Here is a 13,617-nt window from a genome sequence, read left to right as displayed (position 1 = left end):
CTTTCCCCAGTCGTCAGGAAACAATGACCAACAAAAACTGACTGCCATCAAGTTGATGCTAACCAGGGTGACGCTAGAGAGCAGGGTAGAACCTCCCCAGTGGGTTTCCAAGACTGTCACACTTTATGGGAATAGAAAGCCCCGGCTTTCTCCCGGGGGAGCAGCTGGTGGCTGTGAATGGCTGATTTGGTGGTCAGCAGCCCAGCGTGTCACCACAGGCTAGCTGGGAGTTGGTGAGTCGCGTGGCCCTGCAGTCCAAAGGAACACGCGCTCCTCCTCCTCCCCCCCACCCTCCTCCTCTTTCTCCTCCTCTGGGCAGCAAGCTTTGCACCGACCCTGCCAGCCAGTCCTCACGCGCCCTCTCTCCTCTGTCCGCAGGTGGAAATCGAGAAGCTGGATTACCATCACTACTTGCCTCTGTTTTTTGACGGGCTTTGTGAAATGACATTTCCCTACGAGTTTTTTGCTCGTCAAGGAATCCATGACATGCTGGAGCATGGGGGCAACAAGATCCTCCCCGTCATCCCGCAGCTCATCATCCCGATCAAAAGTAAGTGAGCCGGACACGCGTCCCGCAGTGCCTGACAGCCCGCTAATGGTGCCTGGGCACCCACCACCCCGCGGGCTGGGCACGTCCCTGAGTGTGTGGGGACTTCTCCCAGCTGGCTTAGGAGGCCACGCAGCCCTTATGCCAACCTATGCCACCATGGCCACTGCCCAGAGCTGATGGCACTCCAGAGAGGACGTGAGGTGGTGGTGGGTGGCCAGGCAGGGCAGGAAGCAAGCATGGATACCCATGCAGACAGCCACAAACGGGCCGGTAGGAGTCTGTGTGGGCACGGAATCCTGATGGTCTGGGCACAGTGGTGTTTAGCTTGGCCTCTCTGAAGTCCCAGGACGCCCACGGGTGAGGAAGTACTGGAGGGCCATTGATCGATGACAGACAGACAGCCTGGAGGAGATCTGTGGTCACCCTACCACTGGCTCATCTGCCTGTCTGTCTGTGAAGGGAGCCGGCAGCCTGTGCGCACCCTCATTGTTCTTGTCTGAGCTCCCCCTTTCCACCAGGAGTCCTGCTGAGAGACAGCTTCTAAGTCAGCAGTCTCAACCTGTGGGTCGTGACCCCTTTGGGGGTCGAACGACCCTTTCACAGAGGTCACCCAATTCATATCAGTAGCAAAATTACAGTTATGAAATACAGTGAACCCTCGCCACTTCGCGCTTCGACTTCCGCGGCTTCACTCTATCGCGGTTTTTGCATAACAGTGCATGCTCTGTCATTACTGCCACTGATTGGCTCATACTGTACACGCTTGATGCCATAAATAATATAATAAATAATAAATGATAATTGTAACGTCCAAAATGTTTTACTGTATTTTCCATTTTTCGTTTACTAAATTGGGTAATACGAGTGTAATGGTGACAAAAGGGTGTTTTTTCATGTCCTCTATACTCTAACTACGAAAATATTTGATTTACAAATAAGGAATCCTACTTCGCGGAATTTCATTTATCACGGTAGGGTCTAGAACCGATTAACCGCGATAAACGAGGGTTCACTGTAGTCATGAAAATCATTTTATGGCGGGGTCACCACAACATGAGGAACTGTATTAAAAGGTCGCAGCAGCAGGAAGGGTGAGAACCCCTGCTCTAAGTAATCAGACCTGGCTCTGCTCAGCAACTCGCTGGCGGAGCTTAGAGGCTGCCCCTATCCCCCTCAGGCTCAGGGGTCCTGCCCACACTGTGGTGCTGCTGCCGGCTGCTTGCTGGTTCAGAATAGAGCTCCAGTGGCCTTGAACATGCCACAGGCAAGGGGACCCCTGCCCTTGCCTCCAGCCAGGATGGCCCCACTTGCTTCCCACTCTGGACCTGGGTCCCGAGCATGCACGCGCGCGCACGCACGCACACGCACGCACACACACGCACGCGCGCGCACGCACTCTCCCAGCCCTCGCTTCACGTGACCAGATGGCTCTCAGGTCTCAAAAGTAGGACCCAGCGGAATCCACCCTCACCCTCCACGGTGAGCTTCCACCAGGTGTTTCACCAACGCAAGAACCAGTGCTCCGATCATCCCCACAGCCTGGGTTCTGCTGTCCTTCCTGTGGTTGATGGTGGGAGAGCGGGGAGGACTTCCGGGCAGCTCTGACTCCTGGCATCCCATCCAGCACTGCCTGGGCCTGCCCGTCCTCAGGACGGCTGTGATCACTGTGCGTTTTGAATGGTGGCATAGTGGTTTCACATTGGGCTGTTAACCTCCGGGTCAGCAGTTGGAAGCCACCAGCCACTCCACAGGAGAGAGAGAGGCTTTCTGCCGCTGTCAAGAGCAGACCACCGGGCCGTGTTTCCTTCTAGTGCACATAGGGCTGCTAAGAGTTGACGCCAACTGGTGGCCTCTAAAACGGCACACACGACGACATAGTGCTACCCTCTTCCTCCTGTGACCTTCCGATGGGCGGCAGTGCGTGGAATTCTCTCCTGTCTTCAGGCTGAACCACCTGTGTTCAGACCGCCCCTGCTCAGTGACAACCCCCCCCACACACACACTGCCTTCCCCTAAGGTAGTGCAGTGCAGGAGGAGAGGTGCTAAGGCCGCTCTTGATGCTGTTTACAATTACAACACGGCAAACCGTTCTGTTGCCGGCCAGGAATGGATTTCCTGTTCCGTGTGATCTGGGTTCTAAATGTACTCAAATCAGTTGAGAACGGGCAGTGACAATGTATCCTAAGGCCAATGTTTACTGGGGCCACATTCTGGGGCTCATTCGCCAACAGTGAAGCAGTATTATGGGCTCAGTAACACCATTTATCAGGGGGAGTTTACGCCGTAAGAGTTTACAGGACAAAGGAACATTCACCGTGGTACGTGGCATGTGGTACGTATGCTTGCTACTGCTGTTACATACTGATCCTGACTCGGGCCCTGCTTGTTTCTTCCTGTTGTGCTGACACCACTCAGCGTCACACCTTCCCTGGAAGGTCCGAGGATCCACCCTGCACGTGCGCACACAGTTCCTGGACAGGTGTGCTACACTGTGGGGTGTAGCCTCAGGCGCCTTGGCGGCACAGAGTTCAATGCTGCACTGCTAACTGCCCTCTCAGCACGTCAGACCCACCAGGTCCTCCCATCGGGGTCATTCTTCTCTGGCCTAGATGACCACGATGAGTCAGGATCAACTGGCCGTCAGTGGACGGGTGGGGACCTTATCTTCAGACCATGTTTTTAGTGTACTTTTGACGCTCTTCAGGGGCCACGACCGGGACCTCCCCATCACAGTTGTGAGGGTGGCCCAGGGCAGGCAGTGTCTGTTCTGTTGTGCATGCCCCAACCCTGGGTTGGAACCGGCTCAATGGCACCTAACAACTTCAACACCAGTGCGAAGGGCTTACATATGGAGCGGCTCAAAAAACGAGTGGAAATATTGTATTAAACGGTCGTGAAATTTTTCATGAAAACTTTGAAGCTCCCTAGGAGTTTTTCTTACATTCTAACCAGGAAAGCAAGGCTCAACATATGTGTGGAAGCTCCCTTTGAAGCTGGGCACTGGGGTGAGCGGTCGACATATTTCTAGACTCTGGGATTGGTTGCAGCTCCTGCTGAAGCAGATGTGCTGGGGTGGGATCTGAGCACGCTTGGCAGTTCTAGAGTCTCTAAGCTAAGAACCTTGTCTCCCTATGACTGCTGCTTGTTTTCAGACCCTAAGTTCTGCGAGATCACATTCGGTGAGAAGCTCGGGTCGTCTGTTCCATCTCTGCTGCCTTGTCAAGCAACCGCATCCCTTCTCCCTCCCTCCCACTTCCCTGATGACTGGAGCGTTTCTAAAGTCCAAGCGGTATTCTCCTAAAGTTATTTCCGTTTTCTAGAGTTAATCTTCTAGAGTGGGGTCAGCAAACTGTGGCTTGAGAGCCACATGTGGCTCTTTCGGTACGTACATGTGGCTCTGAAGTAAAATGGAAAATGCAATGAAACTATTATTCTGATAATGGTGTTTTCATCTGCTAATAAAAATGTATTTATGACTCTTGAATAATTTTTAAATTATTGTGAGGGACAGGATTGGCTCTTTCATCTCAAAAGTTTGCTGAGCCCTGTTCCAGAGTTACCTAGTGTTCCAGAGGTAGCTGTCTAGGGTTAGTCTTCTAGAGTTATCTCATTTTCTAGAGGTAACTCTTCTTCTAGAGTGATTCTGAAGGAGGCCTGGTGCTGCAACAGTTAAACACTAAGCTGTGCACTGAAAGGCCAATGGCTTCCATTCATCAGCCAGTCTATGAAAGAAAAGACCTGCTGACCTGTTCCTGGAATGAGCTCAGCCTAAGGAACCCTCTGGGGAGGTCCACTGTGTCACATGGGGTCACCGTGAGTCCAAATCATTACTCAACATCAGCAGAGTTATTTTGAGGAAATGACTGTTAAGAAAATGACAATGTCCAATAGTTGAGGAGCCCCTGGGTGGTGCAAACAATTAGCACACCGGGCTGCTGACCAAAAGACTGGAGGTCTGAGTTCACCCCAAAGCAACTTGGAAGCAAGCCTGGTGACCTACGTTTGAAAGGTCAGAGCCATTGGAAACCTCTGTTCTGATGCACATGGGTCAGCATAAGTCAGAATCGATTCTACAGTAATTGGTAAAGTAGGCTGAGTTGGAAATGGAGCATTGACGTAACTAAGGATGAAATAAGAGGAGCCTTCTTTGCATTGGCGATGTAGAGTTCCCTGTATTCCATCTGCGCAGAGACTCTACCCATCATAGTAATAATACCAGAGCAGAGCCAGAGTGACCTATGAACTACGTTTAGGAAGCTCTCCTCCCTCCACAAAGCAAGGGCAATAATAAGACCACAACCATGTGAGTCACTGAGAAGGAAATTTTAAAAACCTGCTCCAAATGGGAAAAGAAATAGTATCCTGAGCAATCCGCCAGAGAAAAGAGCAGCCCAACAGCATTTGTTCCTAAGGAACCAGAAGAGACCTTTAGAACTGTTTACAATCCTCAGGCTTCAGGAAGAGCCAAGCTCTATGAAACAGAAGTAGAACTTTGTAAGAGTTCCACCAGCCTCAACTGAAGATGATCCAATGCGGAATGAAATGAGGAGGGCTGAAAAATGTCCCCCGGAAGAACTGAAGGGCCCATGGGGGTATAGAAGATAATTAACTGTACCTATCAGAGGACAGATGGCGAGCACAGCCTGGGAAACTCAGTCAAGAATAGACAAAACCAACCCAAACCCAAACTCGCCCTCAGTGAGTCTATTCTTATTCATAGAGACTGTTGGGTTTCCAAGGAGCAGACAGGCCCATCTTTCTCCCATGGAGCCACTGAAGGGTTCTGACCTCTGACCTTAGTGTTAGCAGCTCCATGCATACCTCCAAAGACAGGCATGTGAAAGTAAGAGGATTTGAGAGAGGAGAAGGGAGGACATAGGACAGGAACATGAGTTGAAAGCTGTAGGTGCGTCCCCAATAGGCAAGTGACAACAGTGGCAGGAATGGAAATGATGACAATGTTGTTTAGGATGGACGTTCCTTGATGATTCCTGCATGGTCAAGTACTTTTATTATACAGGTTGATCAGACTCTAGGATGGACGTTCCTTGATGATTCCTGCATGGTCAGGTACTTTTATTATACAGGTTGATCAGACTCTAGGATGGACGTTCCTTGATGATTCCTGCATGGTCAGGGACTTTTATTACACAGGTTGATCAGACTCAGTTTAATCTAAAGAAAATCATCAAAAAGAAACCCACATCGAAGTACATTTTTGCCAAAAGAGTTGAAATTTCAAGAACAAGGAAAGCCTTTCAAGCACCTGTACGGGGGAGGAGGGTGACGCAGTGAAGACTTTGTGCAAGAGTCAATGCCAGACATCAGAGCGCAGCTGTTGGGAGACGAGTAGAGAACTACATTCTAGGCACCATTTTATCCTCGACATGATCACAGGGCCTCAGACAGCTATGAACAGAAAATGCAGTGTCCCCTGCCCCACATACAGAAGGTCATCGAGGAGGTGCCTCACCCCCCCAAAGTAGAGCAGAATAAGAACCCTAGTGGCGATGCCTTCCTTTGATGGGTGGGGACCACGATGAGCCACTAAACCCACGAGCAATTCTAAATGGCTCGCAGCGTGAGATACCAAATACTCTCTTTTCAGTAGTGAGTCTAACAAGGCAGAGAGACTGGTGTGGAAGCCTTCCCCGTCAAGGAGAAAGATCAGAATCAGGAAAACACAGAGCCTATAGATTAAAAGGACAAGAGTTGAGTATGCAGCAAAGGAAGTACTTGAGGCCCAAATCACAGCCCAGGATGCAGAAGGTGTAGCCAACGATATCTGCTATGCAAATGAACTCTCAACATGACTGGTTAAAAAAAAACAAAACAAACAGAAAAGCGTGCACGGAGTGACTCGGTGCACTCCCTCCGGAAAACCAAAGAACTTGGAAATATTTCAAAATGAATAAAACATACACCGAGCCACCTGAAATAAAGACATACAGGGGTAGTTAATGCTAAAAAGTACAATTTCTTGTGAAGAGATTTCAAGCATGTAAGGAGGGCTGTTTATGTAGACAAAAATATCCACAATAAAGATTTGGTAGCCACTTTTTTTTTTTTAAGTAACAAACCTGAAAATCCCCAGGACCAGTATGTGAGCCTTCCTGGTCAATAGAAAAGATTAAGAAAAATAATGAAAACATATCCTAAATATTAAACATTATTAATAGTAAATATTAATATTAAAATCATGGCACTTTGAAAGTGACACTCCTGGAGTTCTACTGATCATGTTCCTTGCATCTTGACAAAAAGTTGACATCGTGACTGATTGTCAAGAAACATACTCCCCACAGTGTTCTCCGAAGCACCACTCCCCAGACTCGGACCTCCTCCGAAGCCTCTGGAGACCCCCCTGGAGGACTGTTTCTGATTCGTGGATGTGAAGAGGGCCTGAGAGTCTGCGCTTCCAACCAGCTGCTCATGGGTGCTGATGCTGCTGGCCACAGAGATGACACCTGAGGACCTCCCAGACCCACCACAAAGTCCTGGGCAGGAGAGCAAGGGGTTGGGCCTGAGGAAATCAATGGGTGTTGATTTTCCATCTTCTATTTAGAGGATCAAGCACAGATTGCTTCACTCATGATGGCCTCAACGTGATTAGACCTGAAAAGTAACCATTAGTAGATAGAAGAGAGGTGGTGTAGCATATAAAATACTCAGCAAAACCAAGCCAAGTGCTGCCCGGGGCAAGAGTTTCAAAAGAAAGAAAAAGCCGAATTCACATTAAACACCACAAAAAGGTGCAAATAACAAGACAAAAGGAAAACCAAATAACCTGGCATTCTTGCAAGTAGATGAGAAAAGTCATTCACTAAGCACGAGCAGAGCCAGTCCTGGGATGGCCAATGCTTTGGGAGCTTGCCTCTCACTTCCCCCAGCCCTGTGGTGGTGGCGGGCTCTCAGTCTCCCCCACAGGCCCATGGGACCCCTATGTGTCTTTGTAGAACAGTGCTCCCGAGGGTCTGTCGCAAGTTGTTCACTAGACCATCTCCCCAGGCATCTCTGGGAAGTGTAGACACAAACGTCCAACGACGGGCTCAGCAGTCAGCACACGAACTGTTCCCCTCCTCCGCTGGCCTTGCCTTCCTCGCCCTCTCTCAATTACAGTATATCGCATTTTGAGATAAATCCTTCAGTTTTGACACTATCCTACTCACACACAAAGCATTCACAGCTAGCTGCCCATGTCCTACGACTGTTTATTTTCCTTATTCAATCTTTAAATGTGTTTATTCTTCAGAACAGACACGGGAAGACATACACCAGTTCAACAGTTTCGACTGTGCGAATCAGTGGCATTGAACACCGAAGCGCATCAGGGTGTGTGGTGATTCTCCCCACCCCACCCCCCACCCCCACAAGTGCACTTCCCCGCTTCACACAGACTCAATGCCCCACACGGTTCTTAAAAATCCTTCCAGTTGCTACTGTAAATTTGATCTCATATAGATCTTTTAAAAAAGCACAATGCTCAAGGCACACATTTTTAAAAATTACTTTACTGTTGTTGCTAGATACGTTTGAGTTGGCTCTAAACCACAGTGTCACCTGGTCCTGCCCCCGCCTCCCAAGCGCTCTCAGATCGAGTGCATTGTTGGAGGGACTGTGTCACCTCATCTTGCTGTAGGTCTTCCTCTTTTCCACTGCCCTTCTACTTACCAGGCATGACGTCCTGCTCCAGAGACTGGCCTCTCCCGACAGCACGTCCAAAGTACATGTTTTTCACTAGTGGGATAAAATATTAGTTGGTTTTAAGAAGATTTCAGGGATTATTTTTAGTTTTAGTTTTATAGATTATCTCAGGAAATTGTTTTGGGGTTCAACTAGTCTCCATGACTCCAGAAAGTCTAGAGTTTATAACAATTTCATCCCCCCCCCCTTATGTATTCTTCCCCTTTTGATCAGAATTCTTCTATAGAATTCTTGATCAAAATATTCTGAATGGTAGCTGGGCACTGTCCAGTTCTTCTGGTCTCAAGTTAAAGGAAGCAAATGTTCCTGTAGGCGTCTAGGCACACTTGCTACAGGCTCTTCCGAATCCTAATGCTCCTTCTTCCCCTGTTGGTCCGACTGAAGACAGACCAATTGTGAATGCCTTGCTCCTGACACATTGCCCGTGAGTCCCTTCTGGCTCATAACAACCTGGTGGGACAGAATAGAGTTGCCCCTTATGGCTTCCTGAGACTGTAAATATTTTGGAAGCAGGGTGCCTCGTCTTTCTGCAGTGAGTTCCTGGGGGCTAGGAACCACAGACCTTTTCCCAGTTAGTATCTCAACGCTTAACCCACTACACCACCCAAGCTTCTTTTTGGGTCTTAACTTCTTTTTCTTAGTCATGGTAACTTGTTCTCGTTGTTGTTGGCTTGGTTTTTCCAAACTTCCCCGTAAATATTTCAGTGTATGGCAAATGAGTAACCTTTCCCACAGGCTGGGAACTTTATCTCTTTGCCTGGAGCCTTCATCCTACGTCCTTTTCAATCCCACAGACTGGTCTGGGCCCAAGACTTCCTCTTTTAAAAAAAAAAAAATCATTTTATTAAGGGCTCATACAACTCTTATCACAATCCATACATACATCAATTGTGTAAAGCGCATTTGTACATTCATTGCCCTCATCATTCTCAAAACATTTCCTCTCCACTTAAACCCCCAGCATTAGGTCCTCATTTTTCCCCTCCCTCCCTACTCCCCCTCCCTCATGAGCCCTTGATAATTTATACATTATTATTTTGTCATGTCTTGCCCTGTCTGACGTCTCCCTTCACCCGCTTTTCTGTTGTCTGTCCCCCAGGGAGGAGGTTATATGCAGATCCTTGTCATTGGTTCCCCCTTTCCACCCTACCGTCCCTCCACCCTCCCATATTATCACTCTCACCACTGGTCCTGAAGGGATCATCCACCCTGGATTCCCTGTGTTTCCAGTTCCTATCTGTACCAATGTACATCCTCTGGTCTAGCCAAACTTGCAAGGTAGTGTTAGTATCATGATAGTGGGGATGGGGAGGAAGCATTTAGGAACTAGAGGAAAGTTGTATTTTTCATTGTTGCTACATCGCACCCTGACTGGCTCATCTCCTCCCCGACACCCCTCTGCAAGGGGATCTCCAGTGGCCTACTAATGGGCTTTGGGTCTCCACTCCGCACTCCCCCCATCATTGTTTTTCAGTGCCGAGCCTCTTTGTGACTGTGTGGTTTTCATCCTCATTTCCACAGTGGCTTGCAGCCACAATCATTGCTCAGGGAAGCAGCAGTCGAGAGAGAAAACGACACTTTACGTTGGGTGAACCTGCTGCACAAGTCCTCCTTATCGTGCTGAACAGCAAGGGTGTCACTTTGAGGACTAAGGTGCACCTGACCCAAGCCATGGCATTTCCAGTCACCTCGGATGCCAGTGAAAGTTGGGTACTAGATCAGGAAGACCAAAGATGAAGTGATACATTTGCACTATGGTAAAAAAATAATAATAATGAAAGTACCACAGCGGGGAAGAGAACAAAGAAAACTGTCTTGGAAGAAGTACAGCCAAAATGTTCCTTAGAAGCAAGGATGGCCAGCTTTTGTCTCTAGTAATTGGGACATATTGGCAGAAAAAAACAACAGTCCCCAGGAAAGGACAGCATGCTCGGTAAACAAAAGGGCAGAGAATCAGAGGAAGACATCGAACAGGATGAACTGACCCATTGGCTGCGACAGTGAGCTCAAACATAGAACAATGTGAGTCAAGTGCAGCACTGGATGGGGGTCTCCGTTTGCGGCATGCAGGGCGGCTATGAGTGGGGACGGACTAGCAACGCTAACAACTTCTGTGATGAGAGGTATGCTTTAGTCCGTTTATATCCGAAAGTTCCACCATCACATTTGGTCCTGTGAAAAAAATTTTCATTCAGAATGTCGAGGCCGTATCTCTGTGCCCTCTATAGTCTCATGTTGCTTTGAAAAGAATTTCCAGTCATTTGCCTGGAATCTGTGTTCCCTGCCCCTTTCTGGATCATACAAACTTCCTGGACCATACCAAGTGTGTTATCTAGGCAGGATGTAATTTATGATACAAATCCAATTTTTTTTCAGAGAAGTAACTGAGACATTCGCACATGCTTAGAAATAAGGACATCTACTTCTGAAAAAAGGTCCTTTCCTCCTTTACTTGCAGAGAGAACTTGTGTGAAATGGTTAATGCTTATTTCAATACGTGATAGAATTCACCAGTGACACCTGAAGGGTGTTCTTCATAGGAAGCTTTTTGTATTTTTGTTTTTCTATTACCACTTCAACTTATTTGACAGTTACGGTTCTATTAGATTTTCCTTTTTTCCCCCTTTATTTTTCCTTCAGTTGTCCCCTCCATTGATGGGAAGTTGAAAATACTTTCTTTTCATCCTTTTGATTTCTATAGGCCTCAGTGATACTTCCTTTCTTATTACTGTTATAAAAAAATGTTTATTTTATCCATTTTCTATTTATCTGACTTTGTAAATTGTTGTTAATGGTATCCATATTTTCACAGAATCTGCTTTTGGCTTTGATATTGCTTTTTCATATTTGTGTTCTATTTTATCGATTTATTCTTTTTATTGAATCATATTTACTATTTACTTGGGTTTCAATTTCTTCTATTTTTTCCAGTTCCTTAAGAATAGAGAAACTTAAGGAATTAATTGTTAGTTGTTTCTTTATTTCTAATAAATAATGCAGTACTGCTCAGTTCCCTTTAAACACTGCATTAGCTATATCCCACACATTTGGATGCATCGTATTTTTAGTATTTAATTAAAATAGCTTTATATTCTTACTTGATTTCTACATAAGCCCATACATTATTTAAAATACGTTGCTTAACTTCCAAATACCTGGTGATTTTCTAGTTGTCTCATTATTCTTGACTTCTAATTTGACTCCTTTGTTAAAACAAAATAAAACTTGAAGGATTGGAATCTTTTGAAACATATCTAGACTTGTTTTGTGGTTCAGTGTTTGGTCTATCTTGGTCAATATCCATGTTCACTGGGCGGGAATGGGCTTCTCATTATTATGCCTCCAGGTCTGTACTTCAGTGTTGATGGAATCGAAGTGGTTAATGGGATTGTTCCACTCCTCTGTGGGCTGCCTGGTTTTGTTTAGTTATGTCCGCTCCTGAAAGAGGGACGAGAACGTCTCTAACTCTCCCTTTGGTGTGGTCAGATTCTATCTCCTCTGTGTTGAAGCTGTGCCATTCAGGGTGCACATCAATGACGGCGGTGTGTTCCTGACGCACAGGAATTTTCCCCGGTGCACAGGGAGATCAGGAGAACCAGACCTAGCAGGACTCCTTGTGCTTCCAGAAATCACCAGCTGCTTGCCTTTCAGAGTGTGGTCCCAGCACCTTTCCATTGCTCTCTGTGCGTGGATTTTCCTGTCGTTGGAATGTCCCTTCCCCGACAGGTTCTGCTTTATACACGCGCTGGCTTGGCAAGCATGGCTGTAGAAGGCCCTCTTTGTCACTAGCAATCTTCTCGGCGCTGAAGCCAGTTCGTGTGACCTGTACTTGTTTTCTTAAACTTGCTGTGAGGCAGGTCCTTTCTCTATCCTTTCACTTTGAACCTGTTTTTATCTTGGGTTGTAAAATATGCCTTTTCTTAACAACATGTAACTAAGCCTTGCTTTTCCATTATATTCCGTTAGTCCATTCGCTTCTAACTATGTACGTTTGTAATATTCATCATTGCTAGCTCTAGGATTTAAAAGTACAAGCGAACTGATCACAAACAACTTAGCATTAACTCTTATACGACTTCATGTAACATCCAGAACTGTGCGATCTGATGGTCCCATTTACCTATCCATCTCGCCCAATTGCTATCCTAGGTGCATGAAGGGCTTAAGAAGTTTGTGGGAATGTCTCATTAGCTTTTAATTTCATTTTCCCATATTATATCTACAACATCTACATTTGTTACTAATCTGTAATACTGACGTATAAGTTTTGCTTTAAATGATCATCACATAGCTTTCAATGAAAAAATATGTATATATATACATTTGGAGTTTTACGGTCCATTGGTGGTACACAGGGTTTAGTACTCATCCACTAGCCAACAGGTTTGTGGTGCAAACCCACACAGAGATGGGTGAGCTGGCTGCTAAATCATCAATACCAGCTAACATCACCAAAGAGCAGCAGTTCCAGCCAGCACAGGAGGGCTGAGTTCATTAAGCATATAATTTTCAGTCAAAAGACCAGGCTTTCTACTCCCATAAAGAATTATAGTCTCAGAAACCCACAGGGGCAGTTCTACCCTGCCTAAAGGGTCGCTATGAGTTGGAATAGATTCGATAGCAGTGGGCTTGGAGTGTTCTTTAGGATATATACATATACATATATGTACATGTATATGTACACATATGCATTTATCAGTATCGATGGTAGCATAGTGTTTTATGTGTTGGGCTGCTTACCACAGACAGCAGTTCAAAACCACCAGCTGCTTTGCAGTGGAAAGAGGAGACTTTCTACTCCTGTAAAGAGTTACAGTCTCAAAATCCCCAGGGACCGTTCTACTCTGTGCTCGAGGGTGGCTGGGAGCCAGCATCCACGTGGTGGCAGAGTCTGGTGTATCTGCACGTGTGTGTCCCCACCTAGCTCGCTCTTTTGGCCCTTTGTACTCCCGTCTGGGGATTGGGATTTCCGTATGGCAACCACTGTCCACTTGAAAAACGTCTTTCCGCACAGTTTAGCTCTGTGATTAACAGGTCTATTTTCTTTGCTCAGTATTTTTCCCTCCATATTTTCAAGGTTTTCCTTCTGTCACTGTATTTCAGCAAAACAAATGCATTTTGTCTCGTTGTGGTTTCCGTTTTACTTACCCAGTTAGGGCTTTATTGAGCATTTTGATTTGGTGAGTTTGTCTTTCATGGAATGTAGCAAGTTTTCTCTTCAAGTATTTTTCTGCTGGTTTCTCCCAATCACAGTTCTACTAGACCCACTCCGCACCCAGGTCTTCTACTAGACCCACTCTGCACCCAGGTCTTCTACTAGACCCACTCCGCACCCAGGTCTTCATGTCGCAGGCACCTGCCGG

At 46.7% G+C, this 13,617-nt stretch overlaps 1 protein-coding gene across 1 annotated transcript in view; it reads left to right on the top strand.

Moving 5' to 3' along the window:
• The window catches only part of PACRG (parkin coregulated), a 590,873-nt gene that overhangs the window by 332,941 nt on the left and 244,315 nt on the right, over positions 1–13,617 (top strand). Inside the window, exon 3 of the mRNA XM_004701916.2 lies at positions 379–550. Coding sequence (XP_004701973.1) covers positions 379–550 — 172 coding nt within the window. The remainder of the gene's footprint in view (positions 1–378; positions 551–13,617) is intronic.

The sequence above is a fragment of the Echinops telfairi genome, unplaced genomic scaffold (genome assembly GCF_000313985.2).
Source record: "Echinops telfairi isolate 266 unplaced genomic scaffold, ASM31398v2 ScPeMD7_3533;HRSCAF=4204_0, whole genome shotgun sequence".
NCBI lineage: Eukaryota > Metazoa > Chordata > Mammalia > Afrosoricida > Tenrecidae > Echinops > Echinops telfairi.
The sequence above is the reverse complement of the archived record's forward strand: the minus strand, read 5'-3'. Positions and strand labels throughout refer to the sequence as shown.